The 22859-nt window shown below is 49.8% G+C and overlaps 1 protein-coding gene across 1 annotated transcript; it reads left to right on the top strand.

The window, feature by feature from the left end:
* Nucleotides 1-2405: 2405 nt before the first annotated feature.
* Trim54 (tripartite motif containing 54) lies at nt 2406-22770 on the top strand. Its single transcript, XM_036171180.1, has 9 exons — nt 2406-2889; nt 16054-16226; nt 17456-17627; nt 19312-19407; nt 20472-20705; nt 21893-21915; nt 22036-22160; nt 22272-22364; nt 22648-22770. The coding sequence occupies exons 1-9, from the start codon at nt 2722-2724 to the stop codon at nt 22656-22658; spliced, it is 1095 nt and encodes a 364-aa protein (XP_036027073.1). The 5' UTR covers nt 2406-2721; the 3' UTR covers nt 22659-22770.
* The last annotated feature ends 89 nt before the right edge of the window (nt 22771-22859 follow it).

The raw sequence follows: 22859 nt of genomic DNA, 5'->3' as shown, positions 1-22859 counted from the left end.
CCGGACACATTGAAGAGAGAAGCAAGTAGCCCCGTCCTGACTTTGATCCTGCCTTGACTCCTGTTCTTAAAAACAATCCCTGCTTCAGAAGCGATATGACAACATCCATCCTAGAAAGGGCAGCATCTCCGCCCTGGGTATGCCACTGAGCCTGTCCACACAGAACCTTCCACTGATCTTCTGTTTGCCTCTAGCTCCCTTCCCATCTTTATCCACGTGAGGTCTCAGGCCGTGGCAACAGGCGTTTCCTGAGATCTTTTTCCAGTACGTGCCTGGGTACTTGCCCAGGTAGGTCCCTGAGCACTTGCTGATGAACTTTACCAAGACCCTGATCACTAAGCAAGGTGGCTCCTGTCCCAAGAGCTGGGGGGCCAGTTAGTCCTCCTTTGTTGCAACTTTGTGTACCAGGAACCTCTAGCACCAGTGTGTGATTGTGGTCCATGACTACATTAGTGAAGCAATATACCTTTGGGAGGCTGGTCTCACCGTCTTCTGGTACCACCACCACTGGCATTGACACCTATTCTAAGCCAGCTTGGGAAAGGTGTGAGTGCATTCGAGGTTTGTGGGTTCCCCCTGGACGTCAGCCCCATCCCCACAGCCGTTCTCAGCCGTGGTCCAGGCACCAGTGCCTGCTACCTCCATTCTTCATGACACCTCATGCAGGCCGACCCCCATGTATTTGTTCTTAACACAGGGCCATGAAATGTACTGGGGACAGACTGTACTGGAAGACTTCACTGCAGCCTTGGTGTGTGGTGGGCTTGGCATCCTCTCTGTATCCTCTTTACCATTTCTGCACTCGTGTGGGGTCGGGGCCTAGGGACCCTCAAACCTTCCAGCCCTCATTGGAAGAAGGGCTGAAGAATGTCAATAATAAAAAAAAAAGATCTGTCCAATTCCAGTGTATGTTGGACCTCAATAATAAACAAAAGATCTGTCCAATTCCAGTGTATGTTGGACCTCAAAAAGACAAGTTGTGTGTGGGGTAGAGAAAAAAGACCAACTACTGTTGCTCACGTCCGGGATGAGGCTGGCATGGTCATTTGCTCACTGTGGAGTTGGGGGTCAAAGATGCCTAATGGTGGTGACTTTGTCAGTACCCTAAGATTTCTCTGCAGACTAGTTCACTGGCATTCCAAATTACTGCGGCATGTGGATTCTTGCTAGACACATCTGTTTCTCACAACTTTTCCCCTTTTTTATTTATGTGTGTTTGTGTGTGCATCTGCATGCATGTGTCTGTGTGAATGTTCTGCACATGTGTGCCTGTGGAGGCCAGAAGAGTTGGGCTGACAGATGGTTGTGAGTGTTGGGATCTGAACTCCAGTCCAACCACTGGGATTTCCCCAGTCCACACTTGTCTCAGTTTCTAACCAAATTTAGCATCCTTGAAATGGTTTCACTAGTGTAGTCGTGGACCAGAATCACGCACTCTCATGTCCTAACCCTAAGGCAGGCCTGGGCCTGGCACAGCGGCCATCTCTCACCTCTTCAATGGCTCTCCATGGGTGACATAGTTCAGTTAGTATAGAGCTTAGCACACATGAGACCCTGAGTTGACCCCGGCACCTCATAAACTTGGAATGGTGGTGCTCTTCCCTAATCTCAGCACTTTGGATGTACAGGCAAGAGTGTCAGGAGTTTAAGGTCATCATTGATGACAGGGAATTTGAGGCTAGCCTAGTGTACATGAGGGCCTGTCTTTAACAAGGGAGAGGGAGATGTGTGGCTAGATTGCTCAGTAGGTAAAGGTATTGACCAAGTCTAATGACCTGAGTTCACTTTCTTGAACCCACACACTGGAGAAAAAGACCTGACTCCTCTCATTTGACCTGTGACCTCCACATATGCCCCATATCATATCCACCCCCCCCCAAAGTAAATAAATGTTTTTTAAGGCTGAGCAAGAACAAATATAGGCCAGACATATAGGACCAGAAGTTCTCTCTCTAGGGTCTGGTGTTCCACCTTTGACTCCTGAGTCTCTAGAAGGAGCACCAGGGTCACTGCTAAGCCACAGAGGAAGAGACGACACTGTCTGTACATCTGCCCAGACCTCCCCTCCCACCCTGAGCCATGTGTGGTGTCTCTCCCGCATGCTGGTTTAGAGACTAGATCACTATCTGGAAGGAGGTCTCAAGCCAGAACACGAAGAGCAGGGTTTGCAGGGACCTTCCTAGTGACAAGCGAGCCCCACGCCTTCACTGACCCACCCTCCCTGAAAGCAGTGACCCCCTGCTCTTCTTGCTCGAGAAATCCACCGGTTCCTGAGTGAGTCAGGGTCACTCAGTCCGGGACAGCTGTGGCTCGCCTTACAGGAGCTAAATCGGGAGCTGGAATGTCACACAGATGCTCCCCACCCCCACAGTAATATTAACCTCTCTAGGGAGGAAGGGACACACAGTGCTGCCCCATGAGAGAACAAGAGGGTGGTTTGGGGGAACGAGAGAATTTCACAGGGGGAGCTAAAGTTCAAGTGTCTGGAGAGGGTTCTGAGCAAGGAGTGCAGACGAAGAGTCTGGAAAGAGCCAGGGGTGAGAGGAGCTAGCTGTTAGAGGAACAGACAGGAAGCACCACTCTCTCAAGAGCGAGCAGCATCAGGGATCCTCAGACTCCACAGACAGCCTAAAGTTCCCGAGGAAGGGTGCACCGGGCAGCGAGAGGAGGCCAGGAACAGGGCCAGGGCCACAGCCACGGCCGGCACCAGAGCGCCGAGGGATGAACTTCACCGTGGGTTTCAAGCCGCTGCTTGGGGATGCGCACAACATGGACAATCTGGAGAAGCAGCTCATCTGCCCCATCTGCCTGGAGATGTTCTCCAAGCCCGTGGTGATCCTGCCCTGCCAGCACAACCTGTGCCGCAAGTGTGCCAACGACGTCTTCCAGGTGGGTGGGCTCGGGGACAGGTGGGTTAGGTCAAGGAGTGGGCGGGTGTGGGAGAGCCCCCCCACCCCCACCCCGTGGGAGGTGCTGAAACTGCCCTGACTGGAGTTGGGGTCCGAGGATCCCAGAGTGAGCATGAGTCAGCAGTTGCCCTGAGGCTGGAGCACAGCCTGTGTCCACAGCAGCTAGGAAGCGTGATCCCAGGGGGACAAGCAAAAGCTGGCATGGAAGAGAGCTCTTGCCTGGGCTCGTGGGAGCTTTGTACTAGGTTTTGTCTACTTGGAGGCTTTGAGTTTTTCCTTTTTTTTTTTTTAGATCAATGAAATATTGAGGTACTGAAAAATAATAGGACAGTTAGTGGGTGAAGGTACTTGCTACCAAACCTGACAACCTAAATTTGATCCCCAAAACATAACATGGTGAAGTATGGGACTTCTGGAAGTTTTCCTCTGACCTCCACTTACATGCACACACACACACACACACACACACCCTTTAAAATAATAACTGGGTATGAGTGGTATACACCTATAATTCCAGCACTTGGGAGAATTGTCATTATTTTGTTTTGTTTTTGAGACAGGGTCTGTCTATGTAGTCCTGCCTGTCCTGGATCTTGCTCTGTAGACCAGGCTGTCCTCGAATTCACAGAGATCCTCCTGCCTCTGCCTCCTGAGTGCTGGGATTAGAGAGACATCACCACCGTGCTTGGCGATCGATCAATTGTCACGATTTTTAGGCTAACCTGGTTTACAGAGTGAATTCTGGACCAACTTGGGCTACATAACAAGACTCTTTCTCAAACAGAAAACAAGAAAAAAATCTAAAATTAAAAATTGATGCCGGGCGGTGGTGGTGGCAGCGGCACACGCCTTTAATCCCAGCACTTGGGAGGCAGAGCCAGGCGGATCTCTGTCTACAGAGTGAGATCTAGTACAGGCACCAAAACTACACAGAGAAACCCTGTCTTGAAAACAACAAAAACGGTTGATGGTAAAACCATGAGAAGCCTACTGTGCCAACAGAGCTGAGTGAGACAGAGCTCCTCCTCTGTTCATGAGGGAGCTGGTTGGACACAGCAGGCCAGGGAAGCAGGAATTCTCCCCAGTTTCACACCTGTGAGCCTTCCTGACCTGGTAAAGAGGCCCATGGCCTGATATTCAGGTGACTGACAGAAGGCTGAAGCAAAATTGTACTTCCCAGAAATGCCTGTGTATCTGTGCTCAGGAGCCAAGTGCAACTAAGTGAAGTCACTGATACCATTCTGTCGACACATTTCAAAAATAAAAACAGAAGAGCTGGGCACGGTGATGCATGGCTGCTTGCTGTCCCAGCCCTGGGGACGTGGTAGCAGGAGAATGAGTTTAGAGTTTAAGGCTGGCTTGGGTGATATGAGACCCTGTCTAACCAACTAAATAAATGCATGCCCCAGAAGTCTTTACACATTCATAGGCTCGCTCGCTTTCTTGCTGCATCATTCATGGAAGTTCAGGTAGGCTGTGGTACTGGGTCAGAGGTCAGGGAGAGTACAGAGACGGGACACATGAGACCTCGCAGATGAAGTAAAACTGAATACGTCAGAGCTGGCTGGCTCAGTGTACAAATCCATGGCAGGAACATCAGGAATACCGTTCTGACCAGGAGCCAGGCTCTATGACAGGTCTGTGGTTACAGGGCCTGGGAGGAGCACCACAAGCTAGAGGCTAGCCTGGTCTATGTAACCACAAGCTAGAGGCTAGCCTGGTCTATGTAGCCACAAACTAGAGGCTAGCCTGGTCTATGTAACCACAAACTAGAGGCTAGCCTGGTCTATGTAGCCACAAACTAGAGGCTAGCCTGGTCTATGTAGCCACAAACTAGAGGCTAGCCTGGTCTATGGAACAAATATACCCATATAGCCAGGGGCTAGATATAGCAAGACCCTGTCTCAAAAAGAAAAAAAAAAGTGTCTGGGGCTGGAGAGATGGCTCAGCGGCTAAGAGTACTTGTTACCCTCCCAAACAACTCAGGTTCAGTTCCCGCATCCACAAGGTGGCTCACGCCCATCTGTAGCTCTAGTTCCAGGAGATCTGAGGCTCCCCTTCTGAACCCTCCCTGCATGGGCACCATGCATGCATGCGGGCAGGCAAAATACATGCACATAAAATAAATCTTTAAAAATTGAAATAATTATTCCTACTATGAGGAGAAGGGTTGAGCAGAGATTTTTCACAGCCCTTCCCCCCATCTCTCTTTGGTGCTGTGCTTAACCCAAGGCATTGTGTGTGTTAAACATGCATCCTACCAATGATCTACCCCACAAGCCCCAACACAAGCTGTTTTTTAAAATATTTGTTGGGCACTGGTGGCACACACCTTCAATCCCAGCACTTGGGAGGCAGAGGCAGGCGGATCTCTGTGAGTTCGAGGCCAGCCTGGGCTACCAAGTGAGTTCCAGGAAAAAGGCCCAAAGCTACACAGAGAAACCCTGTCTTGAAAAAAAAAATGTTATTGTGTGTGTGTGTGTGTGTGTGTGTGTGTGTGTGACCATATGTGTGTGCATACGGGTGCCCACAGAAGCCAGAAGAGGGTGTCAGATCCCCTGGAGCTGGAGCTGCAGTGTTTGTGATGTGGGAGCTGAGGACCAAACTCTGCTGCTCAGAAAGAGCACGTGTTCGAAAGGGCTGGGCTGTCTCTGCAGCCTCGACATAAGCCGGTCTTAGCTTCGTTGAGAATGGGCTTTTAGGCTCCTTGGTGTAGCAGGCTTTCTCGGACCATCAGCCCCAAATCGTGACACAGATATTTATGAATTATAAATGTTTGGCCTTATCTTAGGCTTGCTCCACCAGCTCTTATAACTTAATTTAACCTGTTTCTCTTCATCTACATTCCGCCTTGGGGCTTCTTACCTTCTTTCCTTCTGGATGTCCCACTTTTCCCGTTGCTTCTATGGCTGGCTGGCTGGCAACTGCCTAGCTGGCTAGCCCTGGGCATCTCCCTCGTTCTCTCTGGAGCCTAGATTCCTCCTACTTGTTCTCTCAGCCGCCAGCCCCACCTATCCCTCTCCTGCCTAGCTATTGGCCGTTCAGCTTTTTATTAGACCAGTCAGGTGCCTCAGTCAGGCAAGCTGAGACAACACATCTTTACATAGTTAAACAAATGTAGCATAAAGAAATGTAACACACCTTTACATAAAGTAATTTCCCACAACACCTTGAGATAGTTGTTTGAAGGCAATGAATGAGCTAAGTTAGGCCATCACAGCACATCTACATTCCCTGTCTTCTACCCTCTCCACTGGGTAGCCAACACCCCAAAATCTCTCCTGCCACTGTCCCCTTGAGTCCTGCTCAGATTTCCCTTTATTCTGGGTATCCAAACCCGCCATTATTTGGCTGTAGAGACCTGGATTTCCCTGTCTAGGGGCCTAGACTGCATGTTGTCCTGATGCAGTCTCAAACCAACAAATAAAACCAAAAATCTTTGTCAAACTGTGGTGGTACACCCCTGTAATCCTGGAAGCAGGAGGACTGTCACGAGTTTGAGGCCAGCCTGGGCTACTCAGCCAGTTCTGTGGTGTGTGACTATGCCTTTTCTACCATCTTGGCTTTTCCCCTGCTCTGAAAAACTGACACCTTTTAAGCTGAAATATCCAGAAAGGACATCTTTTCCATGTATTTATACAGAAACATCTACTGCTTTCTTCCGTGTGTGTGTGTGTGTGTGTGTGTGTGTGTGTGTGTGTGTGTGTCCCTTCCTCCCTCCCCCTCTCCCTCTCTCTGCACATCGCCATGGCACATGTGTGGAGTAGGATTTCTCCATCCACAACAGTCAGGCTTGACAGGCAACTTTACCCACTGAGCCGTCTCTGGCCCTGAGGTATCCCATTATTAGAACTTAAAATATGTGAGGTCAAAGAAATGTTGGAATGCTAAGGAAAGTATTTGGTAAAAAGTAGCCCAGGGGCCGAGTGTGGTGGCACATACCTTTAACACCTGCACTCAAAAGTCAGAGTCAGGTGGATCTCTCCTGAGTTCGAGGCCAGCCTAGTCCATACAGTGAGCTCCAGGCCAGCCAAGGTTATATAGTGAGACCCTGTCTAAAAGACAAACAAATGGGAGAATGTTGGTTTGTAAATGGTAAGGTGTGTAGCACAGAGACTAGGAATAGCCATATAGAGAGACTGCAGAGTGAGTGTATGACCTTCCTTCTTCAAGGCAGAATTCCTGAAGCTCAAGAATATATATCTCAGCCCAGAGAGATCTAGGAAGGTTTGGGGACACACCCTGTGCAAAAGCAGATTCAATGGCACACCTGTTGGTACAGCTCAGGAGGCTGAGATGAGTGGGTCACTTGAGCCCCTGAGTTTTGAGATAGCCCAGGCTAGTCTGCCAAGATCCTGTCTCCAAAAGTGAAAAGTTGGGGATGTTCTCAGTGCTTCCTGGTATTCACAGAGCTTACTCTCACACCTGTAATCCCATACTCAGGAGGTGGAGGCATGGTCAGTTTGAGGCTAGCCTGGGCTACATGCGACCTTGTCTCAAGAACAAACAAGACCCAAGCCTGTGTAGATTACTTGAGAAGTAACATGACCGGCAGGGCTCTGAGATGGTTCTGTAGGTCTGGTGCAGAGCGCTCAGCTCTGCTCAGGGAACAGAGTGGACAACTCAGTCCTCGATGCTTTATTTGGGAAGGCCTGGGGGAGGCTGACCCAGTTACCCAGCTGCACCCATGTCTATACATCACAGCTCCATCTGAAAGATGAGCATACTTCGCTTTTCACACACTGCCTCCACATTTTGACAACTCCAGGCATAATCACAGTGTCTGTTTTCTAAGTATGGCGACAAGAATAGGACTTTCAGTTCCTCCATCTTCAAATCACTAAGGAAGAAAACCTTCAGAACATTGCCTAGAAAGTTAACAGTTATAAACACGACAACAGTATATCACATTTAAATTTTTATGTGTACATTTTTTTCAAACACCTTAGACGTTCATAGCATGAAAAAAAAATGAATCTGCTACTAACTTCAGACCTTTAATTCCCTTTACCAAATACAAATGATTACCAGCTTCCCTGAGAATCTTTCTAGAAATTTCCATGCTTAGGTACATGTTTGCACGGATAGACACACTTACAGTAGAACAACCACCTTTGTTCAAGTTTTTGTTTTTTTGAGACAGAGTTTCTCTGTGTAGCACTGGCTATCCAGGAACTAGCTCTGCAGACCCGGCTGGCCTTGAACTCAGAGGGATCCACCTGCCTCTGCCTCCCTAGTGCTGGGATTAAAGACTTGGACCACCACCACCCGTTTTTTTTTTTTTTGTTTGTTTTTGTTTTTGTTTAAATTTGTTCCTTATTCACACGTAGAAGAATGTCTTCTGTTTTGTTATTGCTGTATTTTAGCTTGTATTACGTATTCTTTTGGTTGGGGCACGTGTGTAGAAGTCAGAGGACAACACTTCTTTATGATGTCAGTTTTCTCCTACCCTTCCTCAGGTTCTGGGAATCAAACTAGAGCCACAAGGGTTATGAAGCAAACGACTTTGCCCTCTGGTCCTGCTGGTTCCATTTTGAGACAAGGTCTTACGATGTAGCCCAGGCTGACCTTGAATTCAAGATCCTAACTTAGCCTCCCAAGTGCCTAATCACAGATGTGAGTCACCACACCCAGCCTCGTTTTCTGTTTCAAATACCATCACGGTGTCCATTATTATGACCAGGCCGCAGTTTATTTAATCCACCTGCTAAAATGTTTATCTGCATCCGGCAGTTGTTCAGTGTTTGCTGGGGGACTGTGGCTGTGGTGTTAGCCTGGGGCCACAGTTCAGGTGATAAAGTGCTCACTTAGTACACACAGAGCTCCAGGCTTAATCCCTAACACCACATAAAACTTGTGTGGTGGTACACATCTATAATCCCAACACACAGGAGACAGAAGCAGGAGGATCCGAAGTTCAAGGTCATTTTCAGCCACACAGTGATTTGGATGAGAGCCTGGGCTACATGAGACACTTTTGTTTCAAAAGAAATTACTGATCAAGATTAAGGACTTGAGAAAACCATCTATAATCTAATCCTGATTCCCGAACACAATTATCATTTTTGCCTAATTTATCATTGTTTGAAATAGAGGTTTTTTTTTTTTTGTTTTTTTTTTTTTGGGGGGGAGCTGAGGATTGAACCCCAGGCCTTGCATTTGCTAAGCAAGCACTCTACCACTGAGCTAAATTCCCAAACCCGAGATAGAATCTTACAGTAGCATTAGCTAACCTAGTACTCACTATGTAGATGAAGCTGGTCTTGAACTGATGACACTTTTCCTGTCTCAGTTTCCCCATATTGGGATTACAGGTGTTTACATGATGCCCAGTTTATGTTGACATGTTACTTGATTACCTTCAAGCCCTTGTCTCATTATTTCACTTAGTTGCTGTCATAATTCTATTTAAAGCTATAATCCTTTTTCTCTGATATGAAACAGAAAACTTCAAAATATGACATAAGCCCCCTCTAATCCTCCCCTTCCCCACACTTGCACCCACTCAGCTACCAAAAATTTGGAGGAGCGCAAAGCTGTTGGTGTGGGAATCTGACATAAACATCTTCCCATGTGTTTCTTTCTGTATTTGTAAACTCTAATCACGTCCAAACCACTTTAAAGTCTTTGGTGTATTTTTGTATCGGCCTCCGCTCTGCTGTGGGCACTTGTTTCTGAGAAGCAACCTGTTGTCATTTAGTAGACAACCAGAAGGTACTGGAAGGAGGTTGCTGGATGAGCCATCTTCTTGGAGGAAGTCCAGCCAGGGAGGGCTTTACAGAGGGAACTGTCAAACGCGGAGGCCTTCTGGACTGATGGAGAGTGCTCGGCTGCTGTGCATTGCAGAAACCAGGCAGGGCGGTGGGTGGTTTGTGTCTCAATCCCAGCACTTGAGATGTGGAGGCAGGGGGATGAGAAATGTCACAAGTCACCCTTAGCTCTACATAGTGAGTTCAAGGCCAGCCTGGGCTATGTCAGTGTGTGTGTGTGTGTGTGTGTGTGTGTGTGTGTGTGTGTGTGTGAGAGAGAGAGAGAGAGAGAGAGAGTGGGGGGGGGAGAGAGAGGGAGAGGGAGAGGGAGGGAGGAAGGGAAGGAGAGAGAGAGGGAAGGAGAGAGGGGAGAGAGAGAGGGAAGGAGAGAGGGGAGGGAGAGAGAAGACAGATTTCTCTAGTGAAAAGGAGTCTGGGAAAGATGAGTTTAGCACAGACCGCCACTGAAAGTCCCAGCAGCCTGCTGTATTTTGGGTTTTTGAGGCAGTGTTTTGCTATGTATTTCTGGCTGGGTTTGCCTGATATGTTCTATATAGCTGAGGCTGGTCTAGAACTCACTGCAATCCTCCTGCCTCAGCCTCCTAAGTGCTGTGCCTCAACCCCTGGCTGGACATTGGGGCTTCTCCAGCCCACCTTGACCAAGTCTCCTTTTTGAGAATCTCATCTGTTAAAATGCTGAGTCACAGTGACCTTGCTTGGGTTTGGGATTTTAATTCCCCAGGGAACAGAACCCTCCACGGCCGAGTCCTCCTACCATCTCACTATTTTCTCACATCTTTAGAAGTGTGTGTGTGTGTGTGTGTGTGTGTGTGTGTGTGTGTGTGTGTGTGCATGTTGTGCTGGTGTGTGCCCATGCATGCTCATACAGAGCACAGAGGTTGCCATCACATGTCCTCCATCTGTGGCTCTCCATCCCTGCCCAGCACTGGGGTTACATATCCAGTACCATGGTTATCTTTTACGTGGTTACTGAGGATCTGAACTCATGTCCTCATGCTTGAGTGGCAAGCTATTTATCTGGGGACTTAGCTCCTTAGTCCCAAGGGCTGTTTGAACTAATACGAACATCTCTTGTAATTTTAATAATCTGCTTTCAAAAAATTCAAAAAAATAAGCCCGGCAGTGGTGGCCCATACATTTAACTTCAGCATTCAAGAGGGAGAGCCAGGCAGGATCTCTGAGTTCAAGGCCTGCCTGGTCTACAGAGTGAGTGCCAGGACAGCCTAGGATACACAAAGAGAAACCCTGTTTTGAACTCTCCCCACCAAATATTTTAAATGACTATGGATGATCGTCTGTCTCTGTCTCTGTCTCTGTGTCTGTCTCTGTGTCTGTCTCTGTGTCTGTCTCTGTGTCTGTCTCTGTGTCTGTCTCTGTGTCTGTCTCTGTGTCTGTCTCTGTCTCTCTCTGTCTCTGTGTGTGTCTCTGTGTCTCTCTGTCTCTGTCTCACACACACACACACACACACACACACACACACACACACATACACTCATGTACCCCAGGCTAGCCTCAAACTTGCTATGCAGCTGAGTCTGGCTTTGAACTCTTGACTCTCCTTCCTTCATCTCCCAGATTTGAATTACAAGCATGAGTTACCATGCTTGGTGTGGATGATCACTTTTAAGGCCTTCCTATTCTACATCCTCACTCGACCCATTCCTCTCTGCCTCTGCGTCCCTGCTTCAACAGAGGGGCTTGTTTCTCAGCAGTCCCCAGACTCTCAGCCAGCATTTTTAGCTTGTGGTAAAACCTGGATTCTTCTTTAGCTGAGCCACTTCTCATCAGATGTCTTCTGCCCATTGTGTTCCTGTACTTCCTCCAGTGTGACTTAGGGTCTGGCTCACAAAATCCAAGGCCATTAGGTCAGAGGTGGTAGCCTCCAATGATGTGCCTCACACCCATGTCCCATATTAACATTCCCTGGATAGCCAGGGCAGAGGACAAACACTGAGATATGTACACACGTGCCAGAGTGACCTCATTTACAGAGCCTCTCTAGATAGATCACAGAGGGACTAGAAGGCATCGTGCAGCCCTCTAGAGAAAGGTTCTGAAAGACCAAGTTCTGAGCATGGTTGTTGCACCAAAGTCATAAAGCCTAGAATTGAACTCCCTTTATTTGTTTGACACAGGGTCTCCTGTGTTTCAGGATGACCTTGAACACAATATGTAGCCGAGGATGAACATCTCATCCTTTTGCCTCCACCTCCCAAGGGCTGGTACAGGCACCCGCCTGCCACCACACCCAATGCATACGATGCTGGGGATCAAACCTTCCAACTTGGTTTATTTCCACCTCCACAGTGAAAACCAGAACAGTTACTTCATGCCTCGTGGCTCTGGGCAGTCATGTGCTTTACCATAGAGACTAAGATGGCAGGTGTCTCCTTCATGTTCATGTAGAGCTTTATAGTGGACTGGCATCTTCACAAACATGACTCCGCAGAGCGGGGGCGTGGCTGTCCCACGAGAAGAACACTGACTACAGGTTACAGTCACACAAGATACAGGGTAGGGACATCCACCAAGGTGTTTCCTAGAGCGGTGGAATTCCCTCCACACGGCACATGCTTGGCACATGAAGTTGTGCTTTATGGGGCTGACTCCAGGCATGACATTTAAGGGAAGGATAAGACAGTCATGGTACATGACAGAGCCCATCAGCTTCCTGAAGTAGCAAGAAAAACAGAAGAGCACATCTGGCTAACTGAATGTTAATTAGGTGGAGGGTCTTTAGCCCAGAATAGACATAGCCATTTTTTTTGAAGACTTCTTAAGGTTTCCACCAATACCCTAGAATCTAAAATTCCTATTTGTGAGGAGAAAATTTAGAGACCTACACTCAGGGCAGAATAATTTCTTTTTCTTTTCTTTCTTTCTTTCTTTTCTTTTTTTTTTTTTTTTTGTTGTTTTTTTCAAGACAGGGTTTCTCTGTGTAGCTTTGCGCCTTTCCTGGAACTCACTTGGTAGCCTCGGCTGGCCTTGAACTCACCGAGACCCGCCTGGCTCTGCCTCCCAAGTGCTGGGATTAAAGGCATGTGCCACCACCGGCTGAATAATTTATTTTTTGTCCTATGGTTCCAACTGTAAAGCCCATGAACCCTTCTGTCCTTGATCTTAAATAAGAGATCAAGAAGCAATTCAATGTTTTTTGTTTGTTTTTGAGAGAGAGTCTTGTCACATAGCCTTGCCTGGCTTGGAATTCACTCTGTAGCCCAGGTTGGCCTCAGACTCACAGAGATCCTCCTGCCTCTGACTCCAAAGTGCTGGGATTTACTAGGTTTTGTTTTGTTTTTTGGAGATAGGGTTTACTCTGTGTAGTTTTGGTGCCTGTCCTGGATCTCGCTCTGTAGACCAGGCTGGCCTCAAACTAGAGATCTGCCCAGCTCTGCCTCCTGAGTGCTGGGATTTAAAGGCGTGCGCCATCACACTAGCTATGGTTCCATCTAAAAATCAATGTTGTGTCAGGTGAGGTGCTCTACACTTTTGATCCCTAGCATAGGGGTGGCAGAGGCAGGTGGATCTGTGAGTTTGAGGCTAGCCTGGTCTACAGAGTGAGTCTCAGCACAGCCTAGGTTACATAGAGCAACCCCATCTCAAAATCACCCAAACAAACAAATCATGAAATCAGCAGAGGGTCTAATAACATGATGAGAAGTGATCCCAAGGGTGATGTGATATGAAAACAACTATTTCTTTGGGTGAAGCCACGGGTGCTGTGTAAACTACTGTGGTTTGTGGCATGCCTTTGTTGTTCAGACCTTGGGTTCCTCTAGAGGTCAGTGAAAGTGAAGGTGCCATCATGCCCCATCTGAGTTCAGACTCCCTGAACTCTCTTCATGGGTCTTGCTGGGTCTGTGACCCTTGGGTCAGTCCTCCTACGCTGGAGATGCGGCATCTTCCCAGGCACCCAAGCCTGCAGCCTCAGAATCTCCCCACCTTTCTCCTCTCCCCATGCCCAAGACACTAGTCAGTCCAAATCCCACCTCTCGGTCACGACTGTCTTCAGAATTGCGGCCACCAGCATCCCGTGACCTGGCATTGACTGTAGCACTTACTTCCTATCTGGCCCTTGCCTTTAGCCTCTCCCTTCTGTCTGTCCGTCTGTCCATCTGTCCATGTTAATGCTGTAAGTTCAAATCTACTCCCCTGTCTACTCCCAGTTTAGAAACCCAGCCTACAAAATCAAGTTTAGATCCTCAGATTTAAAAGCCTTCTAGGATGAGACCCGCCTTTCCAGCTTCTCCCCGCCCCCATCACCTCCCAATTTAAAATAAGCTCCCATCACCCCAACTACTCCTTCCTGGCTCCCTCTACCCTGACTCCAAGCCTTACTCAAGTGGCAGCTTCCATATCAGGCCCTGAAAAGGTCAGTTCTCTGCCGGCCTCTCAAACCTTTTGTTGGTTTTATTATGGCACTCCGGCGCCCCCTTTTGTTCTGTTTGATCCATTTTTCCAAACTCCGGAGTTCTTGTAAGAACTTTGGAAATTATATAAAGAAGTTGAGTGTGGTGGCACACACCAGTAATCCCAGCACGTGGGAGTTGGAGGCAGGAGGATCAGAATTCAGGGTCATCTTCAGCTACACACCAGAGTTTGAGGCCGGTCTGGGTTACTCAGTCTTTAAAAAAAGAAAGAAAAAAAAAAGAAAAAGGAAAACTAGTTGCTGTGGCAACCTTTAACCTCAGAGAAAAAAGAAAAAGAAAAAGACAGGCAGAGGTGGTGCACACCTTTTATCTCAGCACTCTGGAAACAGAGCCAGGGGGATCTCAGTGAGTTTGAGGGTAGCCTGGTCTACTGAGTGAGTTCCAGGACAACCAGGGCTGCACAGAGAAACCCTGTCTCAGGAAAAGAGAGAGAGAGAGAGACAGAGAGACAGAGACAGAGGCAGGGAGAGACAGGGAGAGACAGAGGGAGGAAGGGAAGGAAGGGAGGAGAGGGAGAGCAAAGGCAGGAAGTACTGTCACCCAGATTGCATTGATGTTGCCTGGGGAATACTGGGGGGATTACAAGGTAGTGCCACCATGCCCAGCTCTTTCAAGGGGTCTGGGTTTTAAACTCAGGTCCTCATGCTTGTGAGACAAGCATTTTACTAACTGGGCTATCTCAGAGCACACACACACACACACACACACACACACACACACACACACACACACCTTTTTCAGGTCTCTTATAGTCCAGGCTGACCTTGAACTCCTGATCCTCCTGCCTCACAAATCAGGTGTGCCGCAACATGCCCAGGTTTCTCTACTGTCTTCACCAAAAGCTCTTGAGGATTAGATTAGATTCAACATCTGGGAAGCCTATAGTGCCTGTACTTGGCCACAGCAGGCCCTCAGAACCTAGGTAGACTGCCAACAGTGAGTCTCCTGTCTTTGAATGTCGAGAAGAAGGACATGGGGGAGGGGGTAGCGAGCTTTTTTTGTTGGCTGCCCCTGGAACATAGCTGCTCTGTGCTCTCAGGAAACACCTCCTAGAAGATTTTCTTTCGGTGATGCCGGTCTCTTCCTAATCATGGCTAATTTCTTAGCTCCAGCCGACCAGCATCAAGTACCCCAGCAAAACAAGTTTTGCTTTAGTAGTTCTGGAGTCTTGTCAATCACAGCTGGTCCTTCAGCCCCAGTTAACCAGAACCACAGGATCGTAATTCAAAATAACAAAAGGCCCCAGGAGAGTCTTTAAACTTCCCAAGCCAGGCCTCCATCTTCTGCACCGCCCTCAACACTCTTACCTCAGAGCATCTCACTGACCTCTCAACACTCAAAGGTTCTTCTAGTCCAGAGTTTCAAAGTCCTTCCACAGTCCTCCCCAAAACATGGTCAGGTCTGTCGCAGCCATACCTCACTGTGCTGGTACCAACCTGTCTTAGGGTTTCTGTCGCTGCAACAAAACGCCATCGCCTAAAGCAAGTTGGGGAGGAAAGGGTTTATTTGGCTTGTGCTTCCACATTGCTGTTCGAAGGAAGTCAGGACAGGAACTCAAGCAGGACAGGAACCTGGAGGCAGGAGCTGATGCAGATGGAGGAGTGCTGCTTACTGGCTTGCTCCCCATGGCTTGCTCAGCCTGCTTTTTCTTATAGAACCCAGGACCACCAGCCCAGGGATGGCACCATTTTCAATGGGCCCAGCCCTCCCCCATGGATCACTAAATGAGAAAATGCCTGACAGCTGGATCTCAAGGAGGCATCTCCTCAGCTGAGGCTCCTTCCTCTGATGACTCTAACTTGTGTCAAGTTGACACACAAAACCAGCCAGCACAACTGAACAGAACACTGTATACATAATAAATAAATAAATCTTAAAAAAAAATCACACACACACCCCCAAAAAAGAAAAGAAATTCTGTTGTCTTGTTACCTGTCCTCACAGGCCTCTAACCCTCTGTGGCAATCCCGGGGCTCCACAACTGTGTCTTCAGGAGGTCGGTTCCGCTGCCCGTCCTGCAGGCATGAGGTTGTCCTGGACCGGCATGGGGTCTACGGCCTGCAGAGAAACCTGCTAGTGGAGAACATTATTGACATCTACAAGCAAGAATCCTCCCGGTGAGATGCCTGGCTGCTGGCCTCTCGGAGGGAAGAGCCTGCACCATCAGGGATAGAGGGGTTGTCTTAGTCAGGGTACCATTGCTGTGATGAAACACCGTGACCAGAAACAACGTGGGAAGGAAGCCATTTATTAGGCTTCCGCTTCCGCATCATAATCTCTTACTGAAGGCAGTCAGGACAGGAACTCACACAGGGCAGGAACCTGGAGGCAGGAGCTGATGCAGAGGCCATGGAGGGTGATGCTTACTGGCTTGCTTCTCATGGCTTGCTCAGCCAGCTTTCTTATAGAACCCAGGACCACCAGCCCAGGGATGGCACTACCCACAATGGGCTGGACCTTCCCCCATCAATCACTATTTAAGAAAATGCCCTGCAGGCCTGCCTACAGCCCCATTTTACAAAAACATTATTTTCTTTTCTCTTTTTTTAAAAAAAATCTTACTTAATTGCCGGGCAGTGGTGGCGCACGCCTTTAATCCCAGCACTCGGGAGGCAGAGCCAGGTGGATCTCTGTGAGTTCGAGGCCAGCCTGGACTACCAAGTGAGTTCCAGGAAAGGCGCAAAGCTACAGAGAGACCCTGTCTTGAAAACAAAACAAAACAAAAAAATCTTACTGAATTAACATTTGTTTCATTTATTTTACATACCAACCACAGTACCCCTCCCTCCCCTCCTCCTGTTCCCTCTCCTACCCCCTCTGTCCCCCATCTCTGACTCCCATCTACCCCCCTCCCCATCCATTCCTCTGGCTCCATTCAGAAAGGGACAGACCTCCATGCTTGAACAAAGCATGGGACAGACATCGAGTTGAGGTAGGACCAATCTCCACTGGACTACCTCACCCAGCCTTTATGCTGGGAAACACAAGGTTCCCTCCTCACTGATGACTTTAGCTGGCATCAGGTTGACATAAAATTATCCAGTGTGGGGGAGGGGCACACACAATGGGGAAGGGAGTGGACCCCGGGAGGAGGGGATTGGCTTCCTCCCCAGGGAGGCCTGACTTTGCTTCTGGAGCCAGTGTTCAGTCTTATTCCTTCGTGGTCTGCGACCAAAGTCCACCGCAGTGTCCTAGACCTCACCAGCTCCCATGACTTCCTGTGGGACATCTTTGCCCCCCCACCCCAGTGGTCCAGCCTTCCCTGGAGCATCCCTTCTTCCGGTGTAAGCTGCTCACCACTAGTCACCACAGCCTGGTGCCTTGACTGCTGCTACCTTGTCCTCAGGCCACTGCACTCCAAGGCTGAACAGCACCTCATGTGTGAGGAACACGAGGACGAGAAGATCAACATCTACTGCCTGAGCTGCGAGGTGCCCACCTGCTCTCTTTGCAAGGTCTTCGGTGCCCACAAGGACTGCGAGGTGGCCCCGCTGCCCACCATTTACAAACGCCAGAAGGTATCCCGTCAGGGAGGGATTCGGGAAGGGGAGGGTAGTTCTCACTTGACTTAGGTAAGGCGTAGCAGATCGGGGGCCAACACCCTGGGTTGGTTCTTGACTCTGCACACATCCTTGGGGAAGTTACCTGACCTCTCTGTCCCCTCTGTCCCCGGCTTTCTTCACCTGTCGGACAAGGTGGAGGTGGTGGCTGCTGTCACCACGGCATTAGACAACACATGGCGGCAGCAGCTTCACCACAGCGGCTGAGACCCCTTGAGGGTCTTTCGTCACGCAGCTTCTCCATGTGCTGCCGTTTTAAGATCAGATTGGTTGGGACATGACAAGAAAGGGGGGTCCTAGGAGGGGTGAGGAGGACAGGGTCAGAGAGCCTCTGCACACAGCTTAGATATTTCTCTGACAACGGGGGACAGCTGGCTAGAGAGAGGCAGCTAAACCACAGAACCTGCGAAGGTGTGTGGGTAGGGGTGCATCTAAGACTCCCAGACCTCGGCTCATGTCGGAATCCCTGGATAGTAAAGCAAGCAATGGTGTCTCCTGACTTTTGACAGAAACAAACGCAAATTCTAAGCTGCAGGAAAATCCCTTCAATGTAGACCTGTAGGCTGACCTTGGATTGCTATCAACAGAACAGTCATCCACAGCTGAAGATGTACAGAGTGCAGTTAGCAGGAACAATCACAGTTTAGATCCTTGGGGAATTCAGATGTTGGAACTATTGAAGGACAGAAACTCACTATGTACAAAGTGTTTTTCGAAGATGGAGTAATGCCAGGCATGGTTGAGCACTCTGAAGTTCTAGCACTCAGGATCCTGAAGCAGGAGGATCGCTAGTATGAGGCCAGCCTAGGCTACATAAGGAGTTCCAAGCTGGCCTGGGCTGTTATATAAGGAGACCCTGTTTTAAAGAAAAATAGAGATGAAATAAAACTAAAAGTAGGATTGGAAATATAGTGCACTTGCCTAGCACAAGACCCTGGGGAGATTCCCAGAACTGAAAACATATGAAAAATGGCCATGCAGCAGTCTGCTGTGATGGTGTGGACTGTCATCTCAGCTACTAGGGAGGCTGGGGCTGGAGGGTAACAAGTTCAAAGCCAGTTTAGACAATACAGAGAGACCCCATCCAAGAAAAACCAAACCAAAACCAGACAGAGAAACAGACTCGTCAAAGAACCAAGCAGAGCTTTTAGAAATTAATAACTGTTGAAAAACCATCAAGTGATGGATTTCTCAGAAGAAACAATTACTGAACACAGAAGAGCGCCAACAACCAACAGACCCAGAATGCACCGGGGAGTGGGAGGTTGAGGATGGGAAGGTCTAACATAAGTCCTACTTGACTCCCGGAATCACAAGAATAGAAGGAAGAAATGCTGTCTGAATGGGTAGCCCTAAGGATTTTCCAGAACCCGTGGAAGACGATACTACTGATAAATCACCTAGGCCGAGTCTGGTGCATAGTGGGTGATTAGAGAATGTCACTTCCCTTCACATTTGGGGGTGGAGGGTTCCTAAGAATCCACAGGATGTGTTCCCATGCTTTTTGAAGTATCCCAAGCCTTCTAGATCTTTGTAGATGTCCCTGAATGGGCGAGGTGGGGACAGTCCCGGTGGGATGAGAGGGCAGCGGAAGCAGGCTGGGGCTTCCAGCTCTAACAGCTGGCCCATGTGTGTGTGACAGAGTGAGCTGAGTGACGGCATCGCCATGCTGGTGGCAGGCAATGACCGTGTGCAAGCTGTGATCACGCAGATGGAGGAGGTGTGCCAGACCATTGAGGTGAGCATGGGCTGGGAGGACAAAGGGACGGAACCGTCAATAGTCTGTCTGGAGACCCTGACATTCAAAGAGAACTGTTTCTCTTTGACTTCTGGCCAGACTGCCCAGAAAGTTTCTCGACTCTAGATCGTGGTGGGTTGTTTTTAGCCAGGTCGCTCCCAGCACTCACCCACCTGCTCTGCAATGCTGGTCAAGCTACTGGAATCTTCTCTGCTTTGGTTTTGTTTATTTTTGACTATATAAAACAGTGATGACCAGAGGGGTGGATGTAGGATAATCCAAGTTCCAGGCCAGCCTAGGCAACTTATGGAGAGCCCACCACTAAAAAATCTAAATAAATAAATAAGCAAGCAGAGACAATCATGCCAGCACTCTGGAGGCTGAGGCAGGAGGATTTCTCATTTAAGGCCCATTGGACTCATCTCAAAAATAAATGAGTGGGGCTGGAGAGATGACCCGGGGTTAAGAGAAGGTACTGCTATTGTGGAGGACCAGAGTTCAATTCCCAGCATCCACATTGCCTGGCTCAAAACTGCCTGTAACTCCAGCTCCAGGGGAATTCACTTCCTCTGGCCTCCATGGGCACCCACACACCAAGTACATATACTTGAATTGAAAATAATATAAATAAAATTGTAGAAATAGCCAGGCGGTGGTGGCGCACGCCTTTAATCCCAGCACTCGGGAGGCAGAGGCAGGCGGATCTCTGTGAGCTCGAGGCCAGCCTGGGCTACAGAGTGAGTTCCAGGACAGGCGCAAAGCTACACGGAGAAACCCTGTCTCGAAAAACCAAAAAACAAAATGACAACAACAAAAAAGAAATTAAAGCCAAGCCAGGGCCAGTGACATACATGGCCCCCAGGAGCAACTTCGAAATGTGTTGTCCTCCTTGTTAATTGAAAAAGATCTGAGCTGAATTCTGTGCTTCTAACTCAAGGTGTGACCCTAGACACACCTTCCTTCTTGGCTCCCCTTTGAGAAGGGGAGAGGGGTAAAATACCCCGCTCTGGCAGCGCTGGGGGCGCTCGGCCACCACCTCCTTCAGACTTGCTCTGACCCTTCAGGACAACAGCCGCAGGCAGAAGCAGCTGTTGAACCAGAGGTTCGAGACCCTGTGCGCGGTGCTGGAGGAGCGCAAGGGCGAGCTGCTGCTAGCGCTGGCCCGGGAGCAGGAGGAGAAGCTGCAGCGTGTGCGCGGCCTCATCCGTCAGTACGGAGACCACTTGGAGCTTTCCTCCAAGCTGGTGGAGTCGGCCATCCAGTCCATGGAGGAGCCGCAGATGGCTCTCTACCTCCAGGTGGGCAGAGAGGGAGGGCGGCAGGCACCCCGGGTGCCGGGAATCAGGGCCCGGGGAGCCGGGTCAAGTCTTCCCTGCGGCAATTTCTTGTCACCGTGACCTGGGAAAAGTCACCCTTCTCTCTCTCTCTCTGTCTCTGTCTCTCTCTCTCTCTCTGTCTCTCTCTGTTTCTGTCTCTCTCTCTCCGTCTCTCTCTCTCTCTCTCTCTCTCTGTCTCTCTCTGTCTCTCTGTTTCTGTCTCTCTCTGTCTCTCTGTTTCTGTCTCTCTCTCTGTCTCTCTGTGTCTCTCTGTGTCTCTCTGTGTCTCTCTGTGTCTCTCTGTCTCTGTCTCTGTCTCTCTGTCTCTCTCTCTCTCTCTCTCTCTCTCTGTCTTTCTCTTTCTCTCTCTCTCCTTAGCGAATTGGGATATACGCCCCCACCTTGTCACCTGGATAGTCACCCCCCCCTCTGTCTCTGTCTCTGTCTCTCTGTCTCTGTCTCTCTCTGTCTCTCTCTCTGTCTCTCTGTCTCTGTCTCTCTCTCTGTCTCTCTTTCTGTCTCTGTCTCTCTCTGTCTCTCTCTGTCTCTCTCTGTTTCTGTCTCTCTCTCTCCGTCTCTCTCTCTCTCTCTCTCTCTGTCTCTCTCTGTCTCTCTGTTTCTGTCTCTCTCTCTGTCTCTCTCTGTCTCTCTGTTTCTGTCTCTCTCTCTGTCTCTCTGTGTCTCTCTGTGTCTCTCTGTGTCTCTCTGTGTCTCTCTGTCTCTGTCTCTGTCTCTCTGTCTCTCTCTCTCTCTCTGTCTTTCTCTCTCTCTCTCCTTAACGAATTGGGATATACGCCCCCACCTTGTCACCTGGATAGTCACCCCCCTCTCTGTCTCTGTCTCTGTCTCTCTGTCTCTGTCTCTCTCTCTGTCTCTCTGTCTCTGTCTCTCTCTGTCTCTGTCTCTCTCTCTGTCTCTCTCTGTCTCTCTGTTTCTGTCTCTCTCTCTGTCTCTCTGTGTCTCTCTGTGTCTCTCTGTGTCTCTCTGTCTCTGTCTCTCTGTCTCTCTCTCTCTCTCTCTCTCTCTCTGTCTTTCTCTCTCTCTCTCCCTCCTTAACAAATTGGGGTATACGCCCCCACCTACCCCGCAGGACTGGTGAGAATCAGAAACGGGGCCTTTTGCCGGGGCTGGCCCAGCGCTCACCTTCTCCCCCCTTTTCTCCCCTGCAGCAGGCCAAGGAGCTGATCAACAAGTGAGTAGTCTGCGCGGTGGGAAAAGGAAGGGGCCCCGTGGATTCTTCCCTTCTGATCTGGGCATGGGCTTGGGCGAGCGGAGGAGTCAGTCCCCTGCTGAGCCCCGGTGGCCATCACAGGGTCGGGGCGATGTCGAAGGTGGAGCTGGCTGGACGGCCGGAGCCAGGCTATGAGAGCATGGAGCAATTCTCTGTGAGCGTGGAGCACGTGGCCGAAATGCTGCGGACCATCGACTTCCAGCCGGGTGAGGGAGCCGAGGGAGGGACTGTTTAGACCGGCCGAAAGCGCATGAGGGAGGGGATGCTCCAGCCGGAGGAGCAGGGGCTCCACTTCACCGGGCCTGCCTTCCCCCTAGGCGCCGCGGGAGAAGAAGAGGATGACGAGGTGGCTTTGGACGGGGACGAGAGCAACGCTGGGCTGGAGGAGGAGCGGCTGGACGGGCCAGAAGGTAGGACTCGGGCTTCGGGGTGAGACTGGTTAGCCGGCCTTGGGAGATTGCTTTTTCCAGCGGCACCAGGACTTGCTGGTAGCCCCGACTCGCTAAGTGTCACTCAACGGGAGCCGCAAAAGCGCGCCCTCTAGCGCGCGCGCGGAAAAGCGCACTCACTTCCCACAGTTGGTTCCGCGCGGGCTTTGGGGACTAGGTGGGAGTAGGGAACGCTGGCCGTCGGGGACTGGGGGGCTTGTTCTTCTGGATCACCCGCCCACCAAGCTGTCTTTCCCGGGAACAGGCCTGCACTGACCAGACCCTGATCCAGAGCGCGCGCCTGCAGCGGGAGGCAAGGGATGCTGAGCATCTCTGCTCGGAGACCACCGCGCCACCCAGCTCGGCGTCCCGCCCCCGGGAAGGGTCTCAATAAAGGACTCTTGCGTCCCACGTCCTCGGCTCCTTTCGCTGCCCACTCCTAGAAGCAACCTCGACACCATTCTGCCCTTTCACAAC

This window comes from Onychomys torridus, chromosome 21, assembly GCF_903995425.1.
Source record: "Onychomys torridus chromosome 21, mOncTor1.1, whole genome shotgun sequence".
NCBI classification, from domain to species: Eukaryota; Metazoa; Chordata; class Mammalia; order Rodentia; family Cricetidae; genus Onychomys; species Onychomys torridus.
The sequence above is the reverse complement of the archived record's forward strand: the minus strand, read 5'-3'. Positions and strand labels throughout refer to the sequence as shown.